The sequence below is a fragment of the Lates calcarifer genome, linkage group LG1 (genome assembly GCF_001640805.2).
Source record: "Lates calcarifer isolate ASB-BC8 linkage group LG1, TLL_Latcal_v3, whole genome shotgun sequence".
NCBI lineage: Eukaryota > Metazoa > Chordata > Actinopteri > Centropomidae > Lates > Lates calcarifer.
Window position 1 is genome coordinate 1,520,936 of NC_066833.1, and position 19,213 is coordinate 1,540,148.

Consider the following 19,213-nt stretch of genomic DNA (forward strand, 5'->3'; position numbering starts at 1 on the left):
AGCACCACAACTCATTTCTGCCTCCTGCTCATTAAGTTGTGCACACTCTACTGCAATGCAAAACACATTTGTGAATATTTAATATGTTTTATCAGGTTTATCTGTCCAAGTTTACTGTTTTATGTTTTTATTTTATGTTCCTAGTGTTTTATGATTCTATTTCTTTGTATTACTTGTCTTTCTTTTCTTCTTTTAAATCAAATATATATTTATTGTTATAGAAAAGCTGTTTCCAGAGATCAAACTCAGACGAGCTGAGAGTTGGTGGCCACTAGAGGTCTCCTAACATCAAAACTTAACTCTGACTGTATTTAAAAAATGGACGACATGACAGCTGCCAAAACTGAAGTCAAAACAACTTGATCGCCCCCTGGTGGCTGGCTGCAGTATAGGTCATAAACCCTGCCCCCTCTACTGTTAGCGGATGGGACGGAAACATCAAAGTATTTGTCAAATACATCTTTCCAAAGATGGTTTCTGTTCATTTAGGTCATTCTAATCAAATTGGTGTCATTTACTGATAAGTTTGGTTGTATGATCGTATCTGAGATATTTTGGCTTCATTTTTGTACAGTAGGGATGAAATGGAAACGCTGTCGTCCATCTTTGTTTACAGTCACTGGTCCTAACAAGTTACAGTCTGTACGTATTAACAGCAGCTTGTCGGTCGTCATGTGTGGGCATTTCCTGAGGCCTGACAGTGAAAAGGTCAGAGCGCCGTCACACACTGACTGACTCTAACACCTCTGTGCGACTGACCTAATCACCACCTCACAGTGAGCTAAAGATAATGGAGCTGATGGTGAGACGGATGGGGGAGTGTTGTCATGGAGACTGGGCTGCGATCCTCGCAGAGTAAATGACTTGCATCGAGGCAGGCTTTAAAATGGATGTGGAGAAAATGGCTTCATGGTCTGCACCCCCATAATCTGTGACTGCACCACACCCTGCAGCAGCCTGAGGGGCTGTGATCAGGAGTGCAGCCACACTGTGTGCTGAATTTAACAAAGACATGGTGATGATACTGGTTTGTCACATTATGTATTAACTCTAATGCTGCTTCAGTTCTACAATATTACAAAAAGTCATCCTGAAACCCTGCAGCATCATGTCTGCTGCAGTGTAATCCAGTTTAGTATAAAGAAAACTCTACAGAGATCTAAAGTTTACTGACCAGAGCCAGCTGGGATTGGCTTCAACACTCCCCCGACCCTCCGGGGATAAGTGGTATAGGTAATGGATGGATGGACAAACAGAAATATAACAACAATCAGTGTTTTCAGTTATGTCCTGAAACTACTTCCTGATTTTTCATCTTAAACTGTTCACTGTTAACAAACTAGTTGGGTGAACCACCCAGTCAGGTTTCAGCACTTTAATGTTTCCTCATCAGTTCAAAGATAAGGGTCTTATTTTACAGATTGTTTATTAAAATGACAATAGACAACTTTTTGTTTTAACTTATCATTGTGAAGTAAATGTTGCGTGCACAGTGTAATGGCTGCAGAATAATGACACCAACATAGTTTAGATTGGTTCCCCATGAGCCTCACTTTCATTCTGCAGTTATGTCTTCCACATTGTAGGAATTATCATGGAAAAATGAAGGTTCAATTTTCAGCAAAGAGAAAGTCTTTCTGCCACCGATGTACTAAAACAGAAAGAGGACAGGTCTTTGTTTTCCTGGTAGCTATCAGTAGCTTTCCCCAGGCAGAGGAAACTGTGGAAACTCGACCCAGCAGAGTCGGAGGAGGCAAAAAAGAGTGAAGAGGGACAGTGATAGAAACTGCAGTAAAAAAAGAGTGAACCTTGAATGGACAGAGCCGTGGTCAGACTGGGACAGAAATTCAGCCCTGGACTTTTTGTCTGGGTCCGACTTTATGGGATCTATCTGACAACCAACAGTCAGTGGAATTATTTCTACTAAATCAGTCAGTAACCCAACCTGCTACTTATTAAAACAACCAGGTGTTTTCCTCTGCCCTTATCACAGCTCTGAGATCAGGGTTTCTGGTTCATTATCACTTGGAAACACTGGAGGGGAACGTTGTCTATTGCCACTTTAAGTTCCAAGATATTTTTAACATTTATAACGTATCTATCCAGTGTTTACTAGCCAGCTGCTGAAACGTTTTTCCTCTAAATTAATTAAAAAACATGGAACAAGTGTGAAAGTGAAGTCATGAGTCAAACTTACCTGAATAACTGCACAGTCACAGTTATTATCGTGAAAATTTCCTCCATGCGACACGTCCGTCTGCTTGGAAACTTCTGTCAACTGTGACTCTACGTGTTTAAAATAATGAAGGCTACTTACACTGTGTTAATATGGCCAGCAGGGCGTTCTTGAAGGCCTCTTTGGCGCGCTCCATCTCCTCCTCGTGCTGAGCTTTCTCACTCATCAGCCGGCGGACGTGGCTGTTGGCTGACTGGATCATGGAGTAGAAGTGATTGGCGGTCCTGCGGTTGACTTCGCCGCGGTCGATCCAGGTGAACAACACTGCCGTGGCCTCAGCTGAACTTATGGTCATCTGTGAGATAAAGGTAGAGGAGTGTGAGCTACTTTCAGCTGAAGGTAAAATAATGACCAAAGGTTTGTTGATGATCTCTGCTCAGCAATTTTATTGCTCATTGCTGGGCAATAAAATGTTAATGATAATTGCCTTCTACAGTTGGACGGTGTTAGAAAACATCAATTCTTTGATAAAGTAGAACATACCTGCTGTGACATTAAACTTCAAAGATGACGAACTACAACATTTCAACAAGAAACATTCAATCACCGAACTTCTGTCCCGACTGATGGACAGAAGGTTTGTTGAGTGAACTGATTTTAAAATCTGCATCTTAAATGAATTCACTTCCATTCAGTGATGAAGGACTTTGTTCCACCTCTGACCGGTGGCTGAGCCTCCAGAAAGAGTCAAACTTGTCCTTTAAAATGGACAGGATTTCAGAGGCAGACCTTCCTCGGTCCCACCTACTTTTAAGCTCTAAAATTAAGTCCCTCCTGATGCCTCAGTTTTTTCGAGCAGCTTCACACCAAACGGTGACTGAGGAGTGAGATGTGAAAACTGTTTCATGGGACCTTTAACATTCAGTCAGGCTAAACAAACAGCAGAGCAGGTAGTGAGGATTAAAATCCTTCTCTCGGGGCGTTCACTGTTCACGGCTCTGTGAATTACGCCACAGCCACTGAACACAAAAGGCGTTTTGATTTTCAACTTTTCAACCAAAACCACGAGCTGCGCTCAGTCTCAGTCAGAGAAAGTGCTGAGTCTCTGCGGGCCTCCATCGAGTGCGTTCCCCCCCATTTGAATAATAATTGAACGGAGCCACGGAGCCGCGGACGACAGCAGAACAGAGTGAATTAGAGAGCATTTAATGAGCTCAATACCCACTGCAACACAACCTGTAAGAAGACACTTTTCCCCGCTCTGATAAAGCCCCATTCATACACAGCAGCAGATTACAGTCACATTACAGCGAGCACAATGAGGCGCTGCTGAACGGGGATGACTGAAGGAATAATGGAAATTTATTTCCCCTGCTGTTTGAGGTGAAGAATGAATTCACAAAGGTTATTCAGAGAGAAAACATGCTTGTTTATGTTAGGTATTAGAAGATGGATGGGAAATCTGCGCCGAGGCTGAAGAGGCAAACACCAACGAATCAGAGCACAGGCAGGGAGAGAGAGACTTACTCTATGATCTTTATATTATGGTGTAACTGAGACACAATACAAGTCCAACTGCAAGGAAATCATATGTTTTTTTTCTGCTGCAGAAAAACACAGCTTCTATTTTATTTCTTCATTATTTTTGTTTCATGACGGTGCCTCAGAAAACTGCTACATCTGCACAGACAGAGACAGAGCAGTTATAAAGCATAGAACCAACAGTAACGAGCAGTCTACTGGATTAGAATGAGATTAAAATAAAAAAGGTGGAGGAGGTGGAGGTGGAGGAGGAGGAGTGACCTTCACATCCCTCCACAACAACATCCCTCATCACTCACCTCTCACTCATCCACCTCCTCCGTCAGTTCACTCCCACGGGTCATCTCTGCCCATCACATCTCTCTCCTCATCATACACACAGATCATCATTAATAATTATGATAAAACTGGTTGTTGTGTTGTGTCTGTCTAACGTAAGGTTTGATCTCTGTCTGATGAGAACTGACTCTGTCTTATTTTATTTCTCAAGCTGTATTTTCCTTATTTACAACATCTTAATGCATTACAAAGAGATGAGAGTAAAATGAACTGAGATTTTATCATTAACACTTATTCATTAATAAATGAAGAATTGTTCATTTAACAAACACCTTCCTGCTCAGGTCCAGCTCCGCCATCACTCATCAATCATCAGTTACACAAACACAAAAGTAAATAAACACAAACTAAATTTGGGCCATTTGGTGGCTGCAGATCCCTTTGGACCAGATCTTTTCTGATGGTTGTTCTCCAACATCTGCAGCTGCTACACAACAATAACAACATACTGTACTGCACTGACGTGGTGTTAAACCATCCTCAGCTCTGCTCTGTTGTCTCAGTGTCTGACGGCTGTTGTACACAAACACAGTTGTTTGTATCAGCGTCTTCACGGCCGCTACAAACAAGGACGGAGAACATCAATAATTGTGCAGGTTCCTGCCTGATTCACTCCTGCTGGTTATTAGGGATCCCAGCAGGTGATCTGCAGAGCTGCACAGGAGATTACACACACACACACACACACACACACACACACAGGACAACAGATGTGTTGACAATCACATTTGCAGTGTTGTTAACAGTGACTTCTAAATCAGCTTTGAGAAGCAGAACATGATTCAGACTGATGCGACCACGCCTGCTCATCTCCAGCCTCCTGAAGATCCAGGTGGCTCAGACTGGACTGAAACCTGTCATCAGATACTGGACCAGCTGAGTCTTTAACTGAAACTGTGTGTGTCTGTGTGATGACTCACCTTTCAGCCTCTCCGCTAACATCGCCGCCTCATGTTCAGAGTAGTGTACGATAGGAGGAGGAGACGGCGGCCTCAGCCGGTCCTCGTGGATCTTGCGGCGGTGTCTCTCCTCTCTGGCCAGCAGGCGCTGTTTACACTCCCACTCGTACAGGTCGTCTCTGGCCTGGGCGAAGTCCACATGGATCCTCCCTGAGTCCTTCTTATCAGTGCTGGACCCGATACGCATCCGATACCCTGGAGGAGAGACGCTCGTTCTCTTAGAAACATCTCGTCAGTCTTGGTGTTGTGGCTGCACGTCGGCGTGTTCTCACCTGACAGGTAGATGGCCTTGTCCACCATGAACTCCTCACTGAAGCGGATGTGGCAGAAGTTCTTCTTGCTCTTGCGGATAGCGGTGATCTCCCCGCACTGGTCGAACACCTCCCTGATGATCTCCTCTGTGGCGTTCTCCGGCAAACCACCGACAAACACCGTCTTACAGCCGGGGGGGCGCTCCCGAGTCGAGGGCGGAGGCAGGTCTGAGGGATGATGACAGCCATCATCATCATCATCATCATCATCACTGTTATTCTTTTTAAGCATTTATTAGATACTAACAGTTGAGACAGGAAATGCAGACAGAAGGAGTCAAACCTCTGACTATCGAGTCTTTCTCGATGCTCCATGTTTCTTAGACTTTAGATTTCTGTGTTAAAATTGGTTTGTATTTTGTATAATTATTATCATTATTATTTCAGAAATCATCTCACACTTTAATTCATTTTTATATTTTCAAGATGACGTTTTTGTCTTGATGTGTTTTCTGCAGATTTTGATGAAGTTCTGGTTTTCATCAGGAGTTCATTCTCCTCACATTATACACTGAGGTAGAATTTGAACACAGTGTAATCTTTGTTAAGTGATGCCTACTGTAGCTTGTTATTGCTGTTATGAATAGAAACAACCTGTTTCTGTAACACAACATCATCATTTTGACATTTCATAGATTCTTCTTTACTTTTTCTTTCCTGCAAGAAAAATTCCAAACAGACTAAACTGGTTTCTAAAACCAGGTCTTCATCTGTGACCATGTCTTTCCATCAGCAGCAGCTGACAGTCCTGATCACACATGAGAGCTTTGGAAACACCTGAGGCAGCACCAGCGACTGGTCTTTTGAAACACTTTCCTTTCTTCTACACTAAAACTGAGTCCCTGAGTGATGGGCTCAGCTGTAGTGCAGTGTGGGGTCTTACTGGGGTTCTGGGGAAACAGGGTGCAGCTCTTGCAGTGGATAATCTCCTTGATGACCGGCATGTCGGGGGGTACGGGTGGGGGAGGGACCAGGCTGATGCCCGCCATCATGGGGTTTATGGGTGCGATGAGGCCCAGGCCGGGGTCGAACCTCTGGATGCACAGAGAGTCTGAGGACAGAACAACACAACAGGTCAGGACTCAGAATGACGTCAGTCAGTCCACCGAGTCAGGATCCCAGAGGATGAATCTAACTGACTTTGGTAATCCTCAGAGTTTCACCTGATGCCACTGTCAGCTTCACATTTGTGGTTTTAAGTAAACTTTCTCAACAACTTTTGGACGGACTGGGATGAAATGAGGTTCAGATGTTCATGTTCTCCTCAGGATGAACTGTAATGACTCTGATGATCCTCTGAGTTTTCCCCCAGTGCCTTCATCAGGTCGACATTTTAATTTGTCCAGGACATTGGCTTCTGACCAGATACCTGCAGAACTAATGATGTTCCCATCAGCCTCAGCTGGGGTTTAGGTCTAATGACCATATAGATAGACCAAACAGATGTTGGTGTGATAAGATCTCTGTCCTGAAATGAGCTGTACAGGAATTTTTATTCATTACTATACTTTAGCACCTCAGGGTTGTTTGCCTCCACCAACCACCTCTGTTGCAGGTCATTAGTGTGTGAGGTCTTGAGTTATCACAGTGACCTTTGACATTTGACCACCAAAATCTAATCAGTTCATCCTTGAATGCATGTGAATGTTTGTGCCAAATATGAGGAAGGTCCCTCAAGATGATACTGAGATATTATGTTCACAAGGATGTGACAGACAACACGAGAAAATAATGTCTTTGGCCACGACTGTGATTTATCAGACTTCACTCAGCTCTCTCTGATATTTATCTATATTTATTTCCACATATGCACTCGTTCTTGGTAACACACTGAAAATTGATGCATTTTCCATTTAATGTTTCATATTTCCAAACTGTAATTTGTACCCAAAATTCATCAAATTAGGCCGATGACTCTGATTACAACGGTCATAAAGGAATTTGGCATCAGGCAAGAGAAGGTTGTGAAACTCTAATGTATCAAAATACAGAAATAAATCACAACCAGAGGAAAAACTAAGAGAAATATAGCTTCGCTATCAGGAAGAAAACACAGATAAGAGGAGAGTAAATGGAGACTGGGTCTGAAAAGAGAAGAAAACAATATCTCCGGGGTGCTAATGGAAAAGGTAGAGGAGAGAGAAGGAGACGGAGGGAAGAAGAAAATGTCTGTTCTCTAGGAAAAAAAAGAGAAAGTGAGGAAGAAGGGGGAAGATAAACAGTGAGAGGACAGAGGTGACAGGAGCAATGTTTCAGCTGTCTGGGTGAAAATAGAGCGGGCAGGGTTGAGGAGGGCGGTGCAGCGTCGCATGTTCCTATCTCCAACACTGCAATAACAAGGGAGCAGGAGGAACCAAATGTCAGCGGAAAATCTCCACACACACCCCAACGCCCCCCGCCACCGCCACTGCCGCCACCGCCGCCGCTTCTGCCCACGCAGCCACAACACCAAGGAGAATAAAGTGATTCAAATTACAGGCGAGAGAAGCTGTCACATGAGGAAAGGACAAATGTCCCTTACAGTCATTTAATAGAAAGAAATGTTTCTTTTGCTGCTCAGTGCAGAGGATTGATAGAATGCACCATTGATTTAGTGTGAAAGCTTTTACTCCTGCTGCTCTCAACAGTCAGCGCACACTCAGTCTTTACCTGAAACAATCATCAGCACACAGGCAGAGAGGCTTTTCACATTTCCAGTTGGTTTTAGAAGGTGGCGTGCATGTTATCGTGTAGATCGTGTTTCTCCTGGCAGCCCTCACTCTGTCCTTTCCTTTGTGACTGCAAAATAATGTTGCATCAAATCACAGGGAACATGTTTTACATCCTTGTAATGGTGTATAAATAATTTCAGTTTTTCATGTCGAGGTTTTGAGACATTGAAATGTGGAGAAGTAGGTCCAATGAAAGGAGTCGGATCAGTGGGGACAGCAGTCGCTCGGTCCACCACTTTGGTTCAGACAGAAACATCTCAACCGTTATTGGATGGACTGCAGTGAAATCTTGTGCAGACATCCATATTCTCCTGAGGATGAATCCTCTGACATTAAGGGGAATATTGCACCATCATTCCACCTCGCTGTTCGGTATAAAAGCCACAGGGGTGGAGCAGAGGCTCCATATCAGCCCACCTTTAAACCAGCACAGGTGGTAGTCACAGAGGCTAATGATCCATTCAACGTCAGTTCCTTGACTGAACTTTTAGTTTTACCTCCTTTAAGATGCTATTCATTGGTCAACACAATCTCAGTATTTCCTAAATATTCTCTCCTGAGTGCTGTGGGCTAAAGAGCTATAAAACACTTTCTGCACAGAGTTTTGCTTGGCAAAAATAAAGAAGCCCTGCACAATCATTATTGGAGGTAAAAAGGAAAAAAATCCACTTGGAAAGATAATCTTCCATAAATCTGAGCATCTGTAGCCGGGATGCATTCGCAGACTCTTCAGGTCTTAGGAAAACTCATTAAAGCGTCGTCTGCGATAACCCCGACAGGTAAATTACAAGTCTTTGTGCCACACATTCATCATAATCACATAAGGCTGCTTTTTGCTCACAGCTTTTTCTCCCAGAGCCAAAATGATTCGAGCCAGGTTCATTTCTCTGGCTCTGTGCTCGGCTGTGTCTGCCAGGGACAGAAACACAAGACGACTGAGGAAGAAATGTAGAAAGAAATAAAACACACACACTGGGAGGAGAAAAAACAAAACCAGAGCCAAGGAAGGGAGAGAGAGGCTCTGACAGAAGAAAAAGAGTATTTATGCTTTTAATTGTAATTATTTTACGACTGAATTTCACCAGAAGCATTAAGAGACGAGAGCTGCTTCAGCCTTGCTGAGAAACATCTGGCTGTAATTACCCTCAAGGTGAGATCTCATCAGTCAAGACACATTCATACATACCACAGTGAGGGTTAAAATTAATCCTAATTATAACCCAACACTGGAGTATCCTCAGAATTAACCCTGAACAAACCGTTGATCCACAGTGAATCTAATTAAGAACATTTTCAAGTATTGTTTTGATAAATTTGAGGTACTTGTATTTTACTCCAGGATTTTCTTTTAATGTCTCTTTCTACTTCTCCAGCACTTGAAATATTGACCTTTTTACTAGATTACATTTATCTGAACTTCACTCGCTATTTCAATTACAGATCAAGATTTTTATGTACAAAACATACACAGTGCATATGAAACTTGATACTCATTTAAATTAAAGGTGGTATATGTAAGTTTTTGCTGTTGTTACATGTTAGCATTAAAAGCACAAGAAAACATTGTCAATTTAGCATCATTTTTTTCTTCTACTGACATTAGCATGCTAACCAGCTAGCCTTGGTCCGTCTTGAAATCCCACTTTGTAATAGTACAACACAACATTGTCTGAAGCGATTGGTGAGTAACCTGCTGTTAATGCTCCACCTGATCTCTGAAGGTCTCTGATGTAACAGCAGCAGCAGATCCTTTCAGTCCTGTGAGGTTAAGTTAACTTTTGGAATCTCAGGTTAGAGAATCCTAAACACTCAATTCAACACTGGTTATCCATCTATTCCCTAGCAACCAGCACTACTCTTCTGGAGGCTTTGATAGGAAATAAAGACTCATCAACCAGTCCGATTCCACAGGGCATCTGACAGCTGTGGTAGAAAGCCTCTTGGTTTATGGTGAATTATTCTCCTCTTGGAAACTAATGAGCGGCTAAATCACTAATTGCTTTTGTCACCTCAGTTAGATTGTGTGACATAGCAGGCTGAGATTTGCTGTGTTGGCCACTTCACTCTGAAAATCTCCTTTGGCAAAAACCGAAGCTTATTAGTCAGCTGCACTACGACCAGGGCAGCCCCATGTGACCCGGGTCAGCCTCTCTACAGCTGTGTGTAGCAGCCACTTACTGCAGGATCATGGCCCGGGGTGGCCTGTATCTACCGTAATTTCCGGACTATAAGCTGATACTTTTTTCACATGCTTTGAACCTTGCGGCTTAAACAATGATGTGGCTAATTTGTAGATTTTTACGGGCTAACAAGCTTCATGCCGCAAAAACATTTAGACACCTGCTGCTTATAGACAAGTGCGGCCTGTATATGTACTTCTTTTTTTCTTTTTAAATTTAGTGGGTGCGGCTTATATTCAGGTGCGCTCAATAGTCTGGAAATTATGGTACTAACGAGCGTTTGGTCATCAAACAGCCACACAGTGTTAGGGTCTGCCATACGTTCCACCTGGTGACATGTTAAACAGGTTCAGTGGAGGAAAAGCCAAAGTCAGGATGTTGTTAACACTCGTCCTGAGGTTAAGACAGGTTATTTAAGAAACCTTTCTTGTCTGAAGTTAGGAACTGTCCGCCTGTATCAGGTCTTAACCCTGGTTACCATGGTTACCAAACAGTTAGGAGATACGACCCCTGGACTCTAAATTCCCCAGTCCAATCAAACATCTGTGGGATGTGGTGGAACGAGTCTGATCCATGTCGACTCCACCTCACAACTTACAGGACTTAAAGGATCTGCTGCTAAGGCCTGATACCTCAGGGACCTCAGGGTCTGGTAGAGTCCAGGTCTCATAGGGTTGGAGCTATTGGCTTATCAGTGTCTCTCAGAGTAACAGTAACAAGAAATATTTTCATCATTATACTTACAAACTTTGTGTAAAGTGTAAATTCTCTGGGAGGTTTTAAACATGTTTTTGGTTGAACTGACCCTTTAATGCACATTCATTAGATTCACTCGTCCTCCTTTTTTCTGTCTTTTTTCGGCTTCTTTCAGCCTTTCATCATCTAACTGCTCCCACATGTACTTTTCAAGAGGGAGGAGAGCTGCAGCTGTTGCCAGAGGTGGAATCTAATCAGCATCACATCACCACTGTTATAATATCGTGTCATCATTTTAATATTTCCACTCTGGTCCAGTGGAATTAGGTTGCTATGTTGCTGTCCGCCCCTCCTCACAACAGCCCCTCTCTGCCCATCACAGCTTCTCTCAGTTAAATCCATGCATTCAATTATTCTGGGCTTAACGCAAAAAACTCAACAAATCTCCCCACGTGCTCATTTAATAAACCCCCACAATGCAGCACTTATACAATGACAAACCCCTGGGCCTTTATGTGGTGGAAAGACACACAACCACAAAGCTCAGACAAATCCCCACGTCTCAGAAAGACAATTTCATAAATAGATTCCAAGGTAAAATTAAGCCCAGAGAAACAGAAAATGAAATTGAGTGGCTACATGCAGAGCTTAGTGTAGTTTTTGTTGCAATAACAAGTGAGACTGGTGTTTGGAGTACAGCCATACTGTACTGTACACACTGCTGAGGGACTGATAAAGCTCCAGGACTGTGCACACTGATCAGCCTCCACATTAAACCTCTGACAGGTGGAGTGAATAACATTGGTCATCTCGTTACAGTCCAGTGTTCTGCTGGGAAACCTCAGCTCCTTCATTCGTCTGGATGTTACTTTGACTTGTACCACCACCTAAACGTTGTTGTACACCTGGGACCTCCCCCAGCAGGACAATGCTCCCACCACACCACAAAAACACGACAAAAGGTGTTGACCTGGTCTCCAAACTCCCCAGATCCCAATCTGATCCAGGATCTGATCAGTGTTTTTCTCAGTTTACATTAGACTCTACTGGGAAAAATCATGAAATGAGAGCAGAGGTATTTATTACATCCAGATGCTGGAGTTTCTGTTGTGTCGAGTGGTTTTCCAGCCCTGCCCTCTTTAACACAGTGTCACAGATTGGAAGCAGTACTCGGATCTTTCACTCCAGTAGAAGTATCAATACAACAGTTTAAAAATACTCCAGCAGTAAGTAAGTAAAAGTACAGAGGTATTACCCAAGTCATCGATGCTTCAGCAGCAGTTTACTGTTGTAGCTGCTCCAGGTACAGATGCGTCAGATATTTTAGTCCACTGGTTCCAAACCTGGGGGCCTGGCCCCTCCAAAGGGTTGTCAGATAAATCTAGGGGTCAGTGCAACCATCCATCCACCACTACGTCTACTACTGCCAGCCACTACCACTAATACTCACTACTGCTATTTTACTATTTCTACTCTTACTACAACAATTGCTACTGCTGGTGCCATTGCCACTACTGCTACTACCACCACTGTTTTTACTCCTAATTTTACTTCTACTACTGCTCTAAATACTGTTACTACAGCTGATGCTACTGTTCCCGGTACAAAGAGTATTTCTAACCCTACTACTTCTTCTATTGCTACTCACAAGACTGTTACTACTAAAAGTACAATACAATACAATTTGGACATACGAGTGTCCCATTGTCTAGAAGCTGATTTAAAGGATTTTCCACATGAGACGATTTAAAGACAGTGACTATCAGTTCTCATCAGTACCCAGCACACACTGACAGATAAAACTGCATAAAAAGCTACAACTCATTTCCAGGAAAGTGTCTGAAACTCTGAGCCTAGAGCGTTTGTTTGAAACTAAAGCATGACAATGAATGACTGAAATCTTTTAAGTTTGTCCCTCCTCTGTAGCCGAGCTGTTTCCATCACTGCTGACGTAGAGGGTTTTCCACAAGCCCAGTTAGGTCTGGTTTGGTCTCTAGCTGTGCCCCATAACAATAGCACTCCCCAATGGCAGGGGCCTTCCCCAGCAGGACAGTGCCCCCACCACACTATGTTGGATCAGACTGGGATATGGGGAGTTTGGAGGCCTGGTAAACTCCTTGGGCTCATGGCTCAGTGTGGCCACAGTAGAAAAACCTTATTATGTTAGTTTACCTGGAGACTTTGTGAGGGATGGGTGATGTTTAGTGAGCAGCATGTAAAAATGAAAGATGTCAAAATGTGTACTTTCCATCGCTCTGTGCACTCATTCCTTTTTCCATTTGCTCTAAATTTGAAAGCAGTCCACACCCAGCACTCGACTGGAGGTGAAATAAGTTCAGAGAAGAAGGTACCTGAAACCAGCTGCTGCCCACTGATGCCCACAGGCATGATGCCCAGGTTGTTCATGGCCGTGGCCCAGGCTCCATGATCAGTGACGGGGACACTCAGGTGGTTCTGCTCGGCACCCAGACTTCCTACGCCATCAGCTGCTACACCAGAGACCAGCAGACACACAGACGTCAGACACAAGATGGAGGGATATGACAAAATAAAAAAAGACTGGGGGGTTGCTGTCCATTCTGCTAATCATACTTTCTCCATCCATCAGCCACCTGACCTAGAAACTGATCAAGATCCGCCATCATTGTCACACTGACTCTACATGAGCCTGAAACTAATCAGGCTGTAGATTTTATTTAGGCTATCACATGTGAGGGAAAAGACCCAACAAGTACACACAGTAGTTGATTTGGACTTCTGAATTCACACAAATATGGGACACATTTAAAGTGACATTTTTGTTGTTTTCACTGCTGTTGTTGGTGGTAGTTAATACAAATAACCTTAGCTCCAGTCGCTGAAGCTAAGGTTCAGCTGTTGTTACCCACACTTCAATACTGATGCACCACAGGCTTCCAGTTTAACTGTTCACTTGAAGTTAATCCACACCTTCCAGCCAATCAAAGTCCAGAATTTTCAGTGACCAGGGTGTAACTGGTTTATTGCTTCTGCTGGTCTTGTGTTATTTCAGTATTAAATGTATTTTAAAGAGGTGCTGACACTGACTGAATGATAGGACTGTACTCTGTCAATATTCCTTACCAAACCTAAAAAAATCATCATTCAGGGGTTGAACACACCATCTACTGTTTGAAATCCTCCTGAACCTTGATGCTCACTAACTGCTTGGGACTTTTGTATTAAAAGTTTGTTAACATCCTTTTTCAAACTGACACTTTTTAGTTGTCTGTTGGTGTCAAACACTTTCTGTGACACAGCTGTAGATCTGTGTTCAGTCGGACTGGAGCAGGAGAGCCATGTTAGCTGAATGGAAAGCACACTGGTTCTTTTCTGGGATGTGGGTTTATTATTTTGCTCTGTACCACTGGCCATAGCAGGTGGTCTCTTCTCTCCTCTCTCTGCAGTCCTCTCATCAGATCCTTCCTCTGACTGATGGAGGGATGGAGGGATGGACTGATGGATGGGTGAACAGACAGGCTCATCCAGTCAGAGCAGCAACTGCAGTCCACCTGTGGAGAAAAAAAGACAGGGAGAGATGAAGGCAAAGTCAGAAAAAAATCCCTGAGAGTGATGATGAATCATCGCGAAGAAGCTGACGCAAAAACCCAAGAAGTCTTTAGGTAATTAAGAAGCAAGCTTAGGATCCCAGCTGACTTTCCAACAGGGAAAGCTGCTTAAAACACACACACACACACACACACACACACACACACACACTTTGATTCACACACACCGACACAACTTTTCAGCCACAGTAAGAGTCTAAGAAAGCACACACACTCGGACCCTGTATGTGTGTTGTTAGTGGGCCGGCATCTCACTCATTACCAGTCTCACCACCCCTGTGCTGAGCCGAGCTGTCGAAGCCACATGGAAAAGATCAGAGGAACAAACTGACAGAGCTTGGTGGTTCTGAACAAATTCCTCAGTTCTGTCTGACAGGCCACAACTCAGCTGCATCCACGTCAGTCATTAGCAGAGGTCAGACCAGGAAACAGCACTGCTGGTGCCCACTGAGATCGCTTCCTGTATAGATCTGCTACTAAGCTGCACTCGCACGTCTGAAATGACTGACAGCAGGACATTAGACTTTAATTAGACTTGATGAATTTCTTTTCAGCATTAATAAGGTTATTCATCAGGGTTTCCAGACACTGCAGTCAGGGCTGTCGCCAGCACAGAGGCATGAAAAGTATATTATTAGCCAAATTTTTCATGTGTTGTACAAAAGGAGATGTGCCGTTTATACTGACCTGAACCTGGACTCATCATCCATCCTTTGAGGATTCTAGAAATACCTTCAGCAAAGTGTTGTTAAATCACCTCCTGCGTTTTTCACTACGTATATTTTATGGAAATTTTATGGAAATTCAGGTTTCAGCTTTTCAGTCTGTCACAGACACATGAGAAGCTGAAAACCTGCCTCTTGCACAAACATACAGTTTCCATCCCTCAGTGACCCACAGCAGCATAATCAGGTGAAGAAAATGGATATGTTCAACGTGCAGGATGGTCTCTGGAGACTGAAATCTCATTTTCTAGAGTTCTGTCCTAAATGGAAACATAATTATGTTACATGATTCAATGTAGGACCAAGACGAAGCACAGATGGCATTTAAACTCGTATTATACTCATATACAATCTTCAGAGTACACAATACTTAGAGCTTGCTTGGAGAGAAAATAATACACTACACTTTAGCTTTATATTTCTCCGCGCGTTAAAGCTCAATTTATGTTATGTACACTGTTTACAACCATGACCAGGTTCTTTAAAAGCCACCTATGCTCTTCCTCGTGTTAAGGGTCAGGTCGCAGTGACATCAGGTTAAGCAGGGTGTTCCAGACAACCCCGTCACCACCCACATTCTCCAGTTCCTCCTGAGGGATCCCAGGCCACATGGGATACTGGGAAACTCATTTGGCCAGTTGTATCTGTGATCTCATTCTTTTGGTCACCACCCAAAGCTCATGACCACAGGTGAGGGTTGGAACGTAGACTGACTGATAAACTGAGAGCTTTACCTTCTGGCTCAGCTCCCTCTTCACCACAACTGTCCAGTACAATGCCCACATTACTGCTGATGCAGCACCAATCAGCTCCATCCTACCCTCACTCATGAACAACACCCCAGGATACCTCTATTCATTCACTTGGGGCAGCAACTAGCCCCCAGGGAGGAAACAACCCACTGTTTTCTGGCCTCAGATCTGGAGCCAACAGAACCACATCATCTGCAAAGAGCAGCAACACAATTCTGAGGTTCTCCTCACCTCAGCTGCACCTTGAGACCCTGTCCATCAATATCTCAAACAGGACTGGAGAGAGGGGACAACGTTGAAGGAGTCCAACACCCACTGAAAATATGTTTGACAACCCCAGTGCCCCATATTCCCACAGTACACCCCAACAGAGTCCCCCAGAGAACACATCTGGTCCAAGTCTGGTGTAGACTGGATGGACTGAACTGTGAATTTAAATCTCTCCTACAGAAATGTTCAGGTTAACGTAGCAGAAACAAACATTACATATAACAAAGACACCACTGATGAAATAGGGTGAGCTGTGTCTCTACAGAACCATAAAGGGTTCTGGTATTGCGACTGTGTATTTGCCAGGAGCAGTATCTCCTCCACCGTCTCTGATGAGGGATTTGAAGTGTAATACTGTAGAGCTGAGCGTTTGGTATGCCGGACACGTCGCTCTCTCTCTCTCTCTCTGTCAGCCCACTGCTCTGCAGCAATCACCATTATTCACATCTGACACCAGGAAACCAGCTGAGCCCCACAACACATCCCACTTTAATTGAGACACAATCATATCAATGACTTTTTGTTAATGGCTACACACCACATCATGTAGTTTGGGCAGACTCACCACTTGAACCCAAAATAAGCATTTTCTCCTCTGCAGTGATGAATCTTTATTATAACTGTCATGTTTGGACAGAAGTTGTATCTTAGAGTCTGAGGAGGCGAGTCAGATACTGAGGCTTTACATGTAGATACCGACAGTCACATGACCATGGACCATGACTCTCACACACCACAGCACAGGCCTGACACACACTCATATACACGCTTGTACTCACACTGACATGATGCACAATCTTAAACTTGATTCTAACCTTAACCAGGGCTCAACCCTCTAACAGCCCTTTGAAAAAGAAAAGACCTGAGAAAATGTCTTCTCTGTCAAGGTCCTCACAAAGGCAGGAGAACAGGAACACACACACAAACACATCCTGCAGGCAGAATTAGGTCCCCAGCGATACAGAGGAGGAGGAGGAGGAGGAGGAGGGGTGGTGGTTGGTGGATGAAGCAGAGGCTTATGATGAGTCGAGGAGGCTTCACTCTGCAGCATCGCAGAAATCCAAGAGTTTATTTTAAGACAGATTTATCTTGTTTAGTCACGTTAGCAGCGCGGCTCTGCGTCAGTCTGCTAACGCTCAAACATCTCCAAGAAACGTACTCTGGACATTCATGTTCCCCTCAGGATGAACCGACAATCCTCCACGGTCACTCTTCTCTGTCAGGCTTGTTCCTACGAGTCAGATTCACTCTGTTAAAGAACCTTTTTCTGCTCATTTCCAGCTCTGTAGTTTTATTCTCTGACTCCACTACAGCAGCTCTGCCTGAATCACAGGTTGAACCATATTTATCCTGCACTGGTCCTTTATGCAGCTCCTCAGTTCAGCCTCTGTCTGGAGGTCTTCACACTTAAATACATACGTTGATGTTTTCAGCTTAACAGAAACAGAAATCACAGTCTGATATGAAGAGTCAGAGATTTGGGTTGGGAATTAAAGTCGGTTTTCCTGAATTTTCTGCTACATGTACCACGTGCACTCTCTCCTGCACGTGCACGAGCCTGGCAGCCAATCAGGTTGATTCAGGGCTTATGCAAAATACCAGAGCTGCTAACATCTCCCTCTGTGCTGTCTGAGTGAGAGCATCACATCAGTTTGACACACACACACACACACACACACACACACACAGGTAAGAATCATATGTTTAATGGAGGTGAAATCTAAACAGACACAAACACCTGGAGCTATGTGCTGTCTGCAGCAACCGTCTCTTTGTTCTACTGCTGATCTTGTTTTTTTTTTAACTCAACTGTCCGTGTGTGTGTGTGTGTGTGTGTGTGTTTGAGGATGTAATGTACCATCACAGACTTGAAGACGACCTCCTCTGCGATGTGTTGTCTCTCTCTCTCTGCAGCAGCTCTTTTCCTCACCTCTCCACCACCATCTCTCCTCTGTCTGACTGAACCTCCTGATCTCAGGTCAGTGGAGTCCAGGCTTCAGAAATGTTCAGGTCACGAGTCTAAACTCTCAGCTGGGTTTATGAATGGAGGTGGTGGAGACCAAAACCTGAGCTAACACAGAGGGAGATCAGGTGGTTCAGATCCATCAGGTGGCTCAGTGACAGCTTGTTGTTGCTGAAAGTGGTCAGAAATCAGTTTAAAAAAAACTGCATCATGTGAACTCCTCAGGTTGTTGAACGCACCACCACCACACGCTGCCAGGAACCTGTCCTCCATGTTTTTCTTACATTCCTCCATCCCCTCTGACCGGATGATGCCGAACTCTGCTGAGCCTTTCTGCTCACTTTCACGCACCATGAAATATTCACAGCTGAACGCATGTCCTGTTTATTATTCATGAGCTCACTTGACATCTCTGAATCATTCAGTCACACACACACACTCACACTCACATGTTTTCATTTGCATACTGAGAAATGCTTCATGGATGCACACTGGGGGAGCTGCATGTGTTTGGTAATCTGCTCTTAAACACATATCTACACACACACACACACACAGCAAACATGCTAACACTGTCCAGAGCATTCAGCCCCCCCCCCCCGGTTATGACTGCATCAGTTCTGGTTAGTCGTGTTATAGTTTCAGTTCTTCCAGTAAAAGGAGGAGCTACATGTGGAAATCTTCGTGTGAAGTCGACTGACGATACTCGACAGGATTGTAACACTACCTTTAAGAAACACAGAAACGTCTCTGTCTGAGTTTCTAACTGAACTCCTCTCCTCACATAGAACATAAAAATAAAAACAGTATAAATAACAAAAATAATCAACAAACAAGTGCAAACAATAATCAAAGCACGACTTGATACTGTACAAACAGAGACTACATGATACAGAGCTCAGAGATGGTCACAGCTCCACAGCTCAGCTAAAGATATGTTCATGTTCTTTTTCAACAGGAAGTGTCTCTGCTGCTCGTGTTAGCCGCCATGTACAGCACTGT

The 19,213-nt window shown here is 43.8% G+C and overlaps 1 protein-coding gene across 1 annotated transcript in view; it reads right to left on the bottom strand.

Annotated features, from left to right (window-relative positions):
• The window catches only part of enox1 (ecto-NOX disulfide-thiol exchanger 1), a 106,476-nt gene that overhangs the window by 18,637 nt on the left and 68,626 nt on the right, over window positions 1–19,213 (bottom strand). The window contains 7 exon segments of the mRNA XM_051074026.1: window positions 2,318–2,513; window positions 2,515–2,531; window positions 4,978–5,211; window positions 5,289–5,495; window positions 6,211–6,378; window positions 13,266–13,403; window positions 14,298–14,444. Of these exon segments, the coding sequence (XP_050929983.1) occupies window positions 2,318–2,513; window positions 2,515–2,531; window positions 4,978–5,211; window positions 5,289–5,495; window positions 6,211–6,378; window positions 13,266–13,403; window positions 14,298–14,307 (970 nt within the window). The 5' untranslated portion in view covers window positions 14,308–14,444.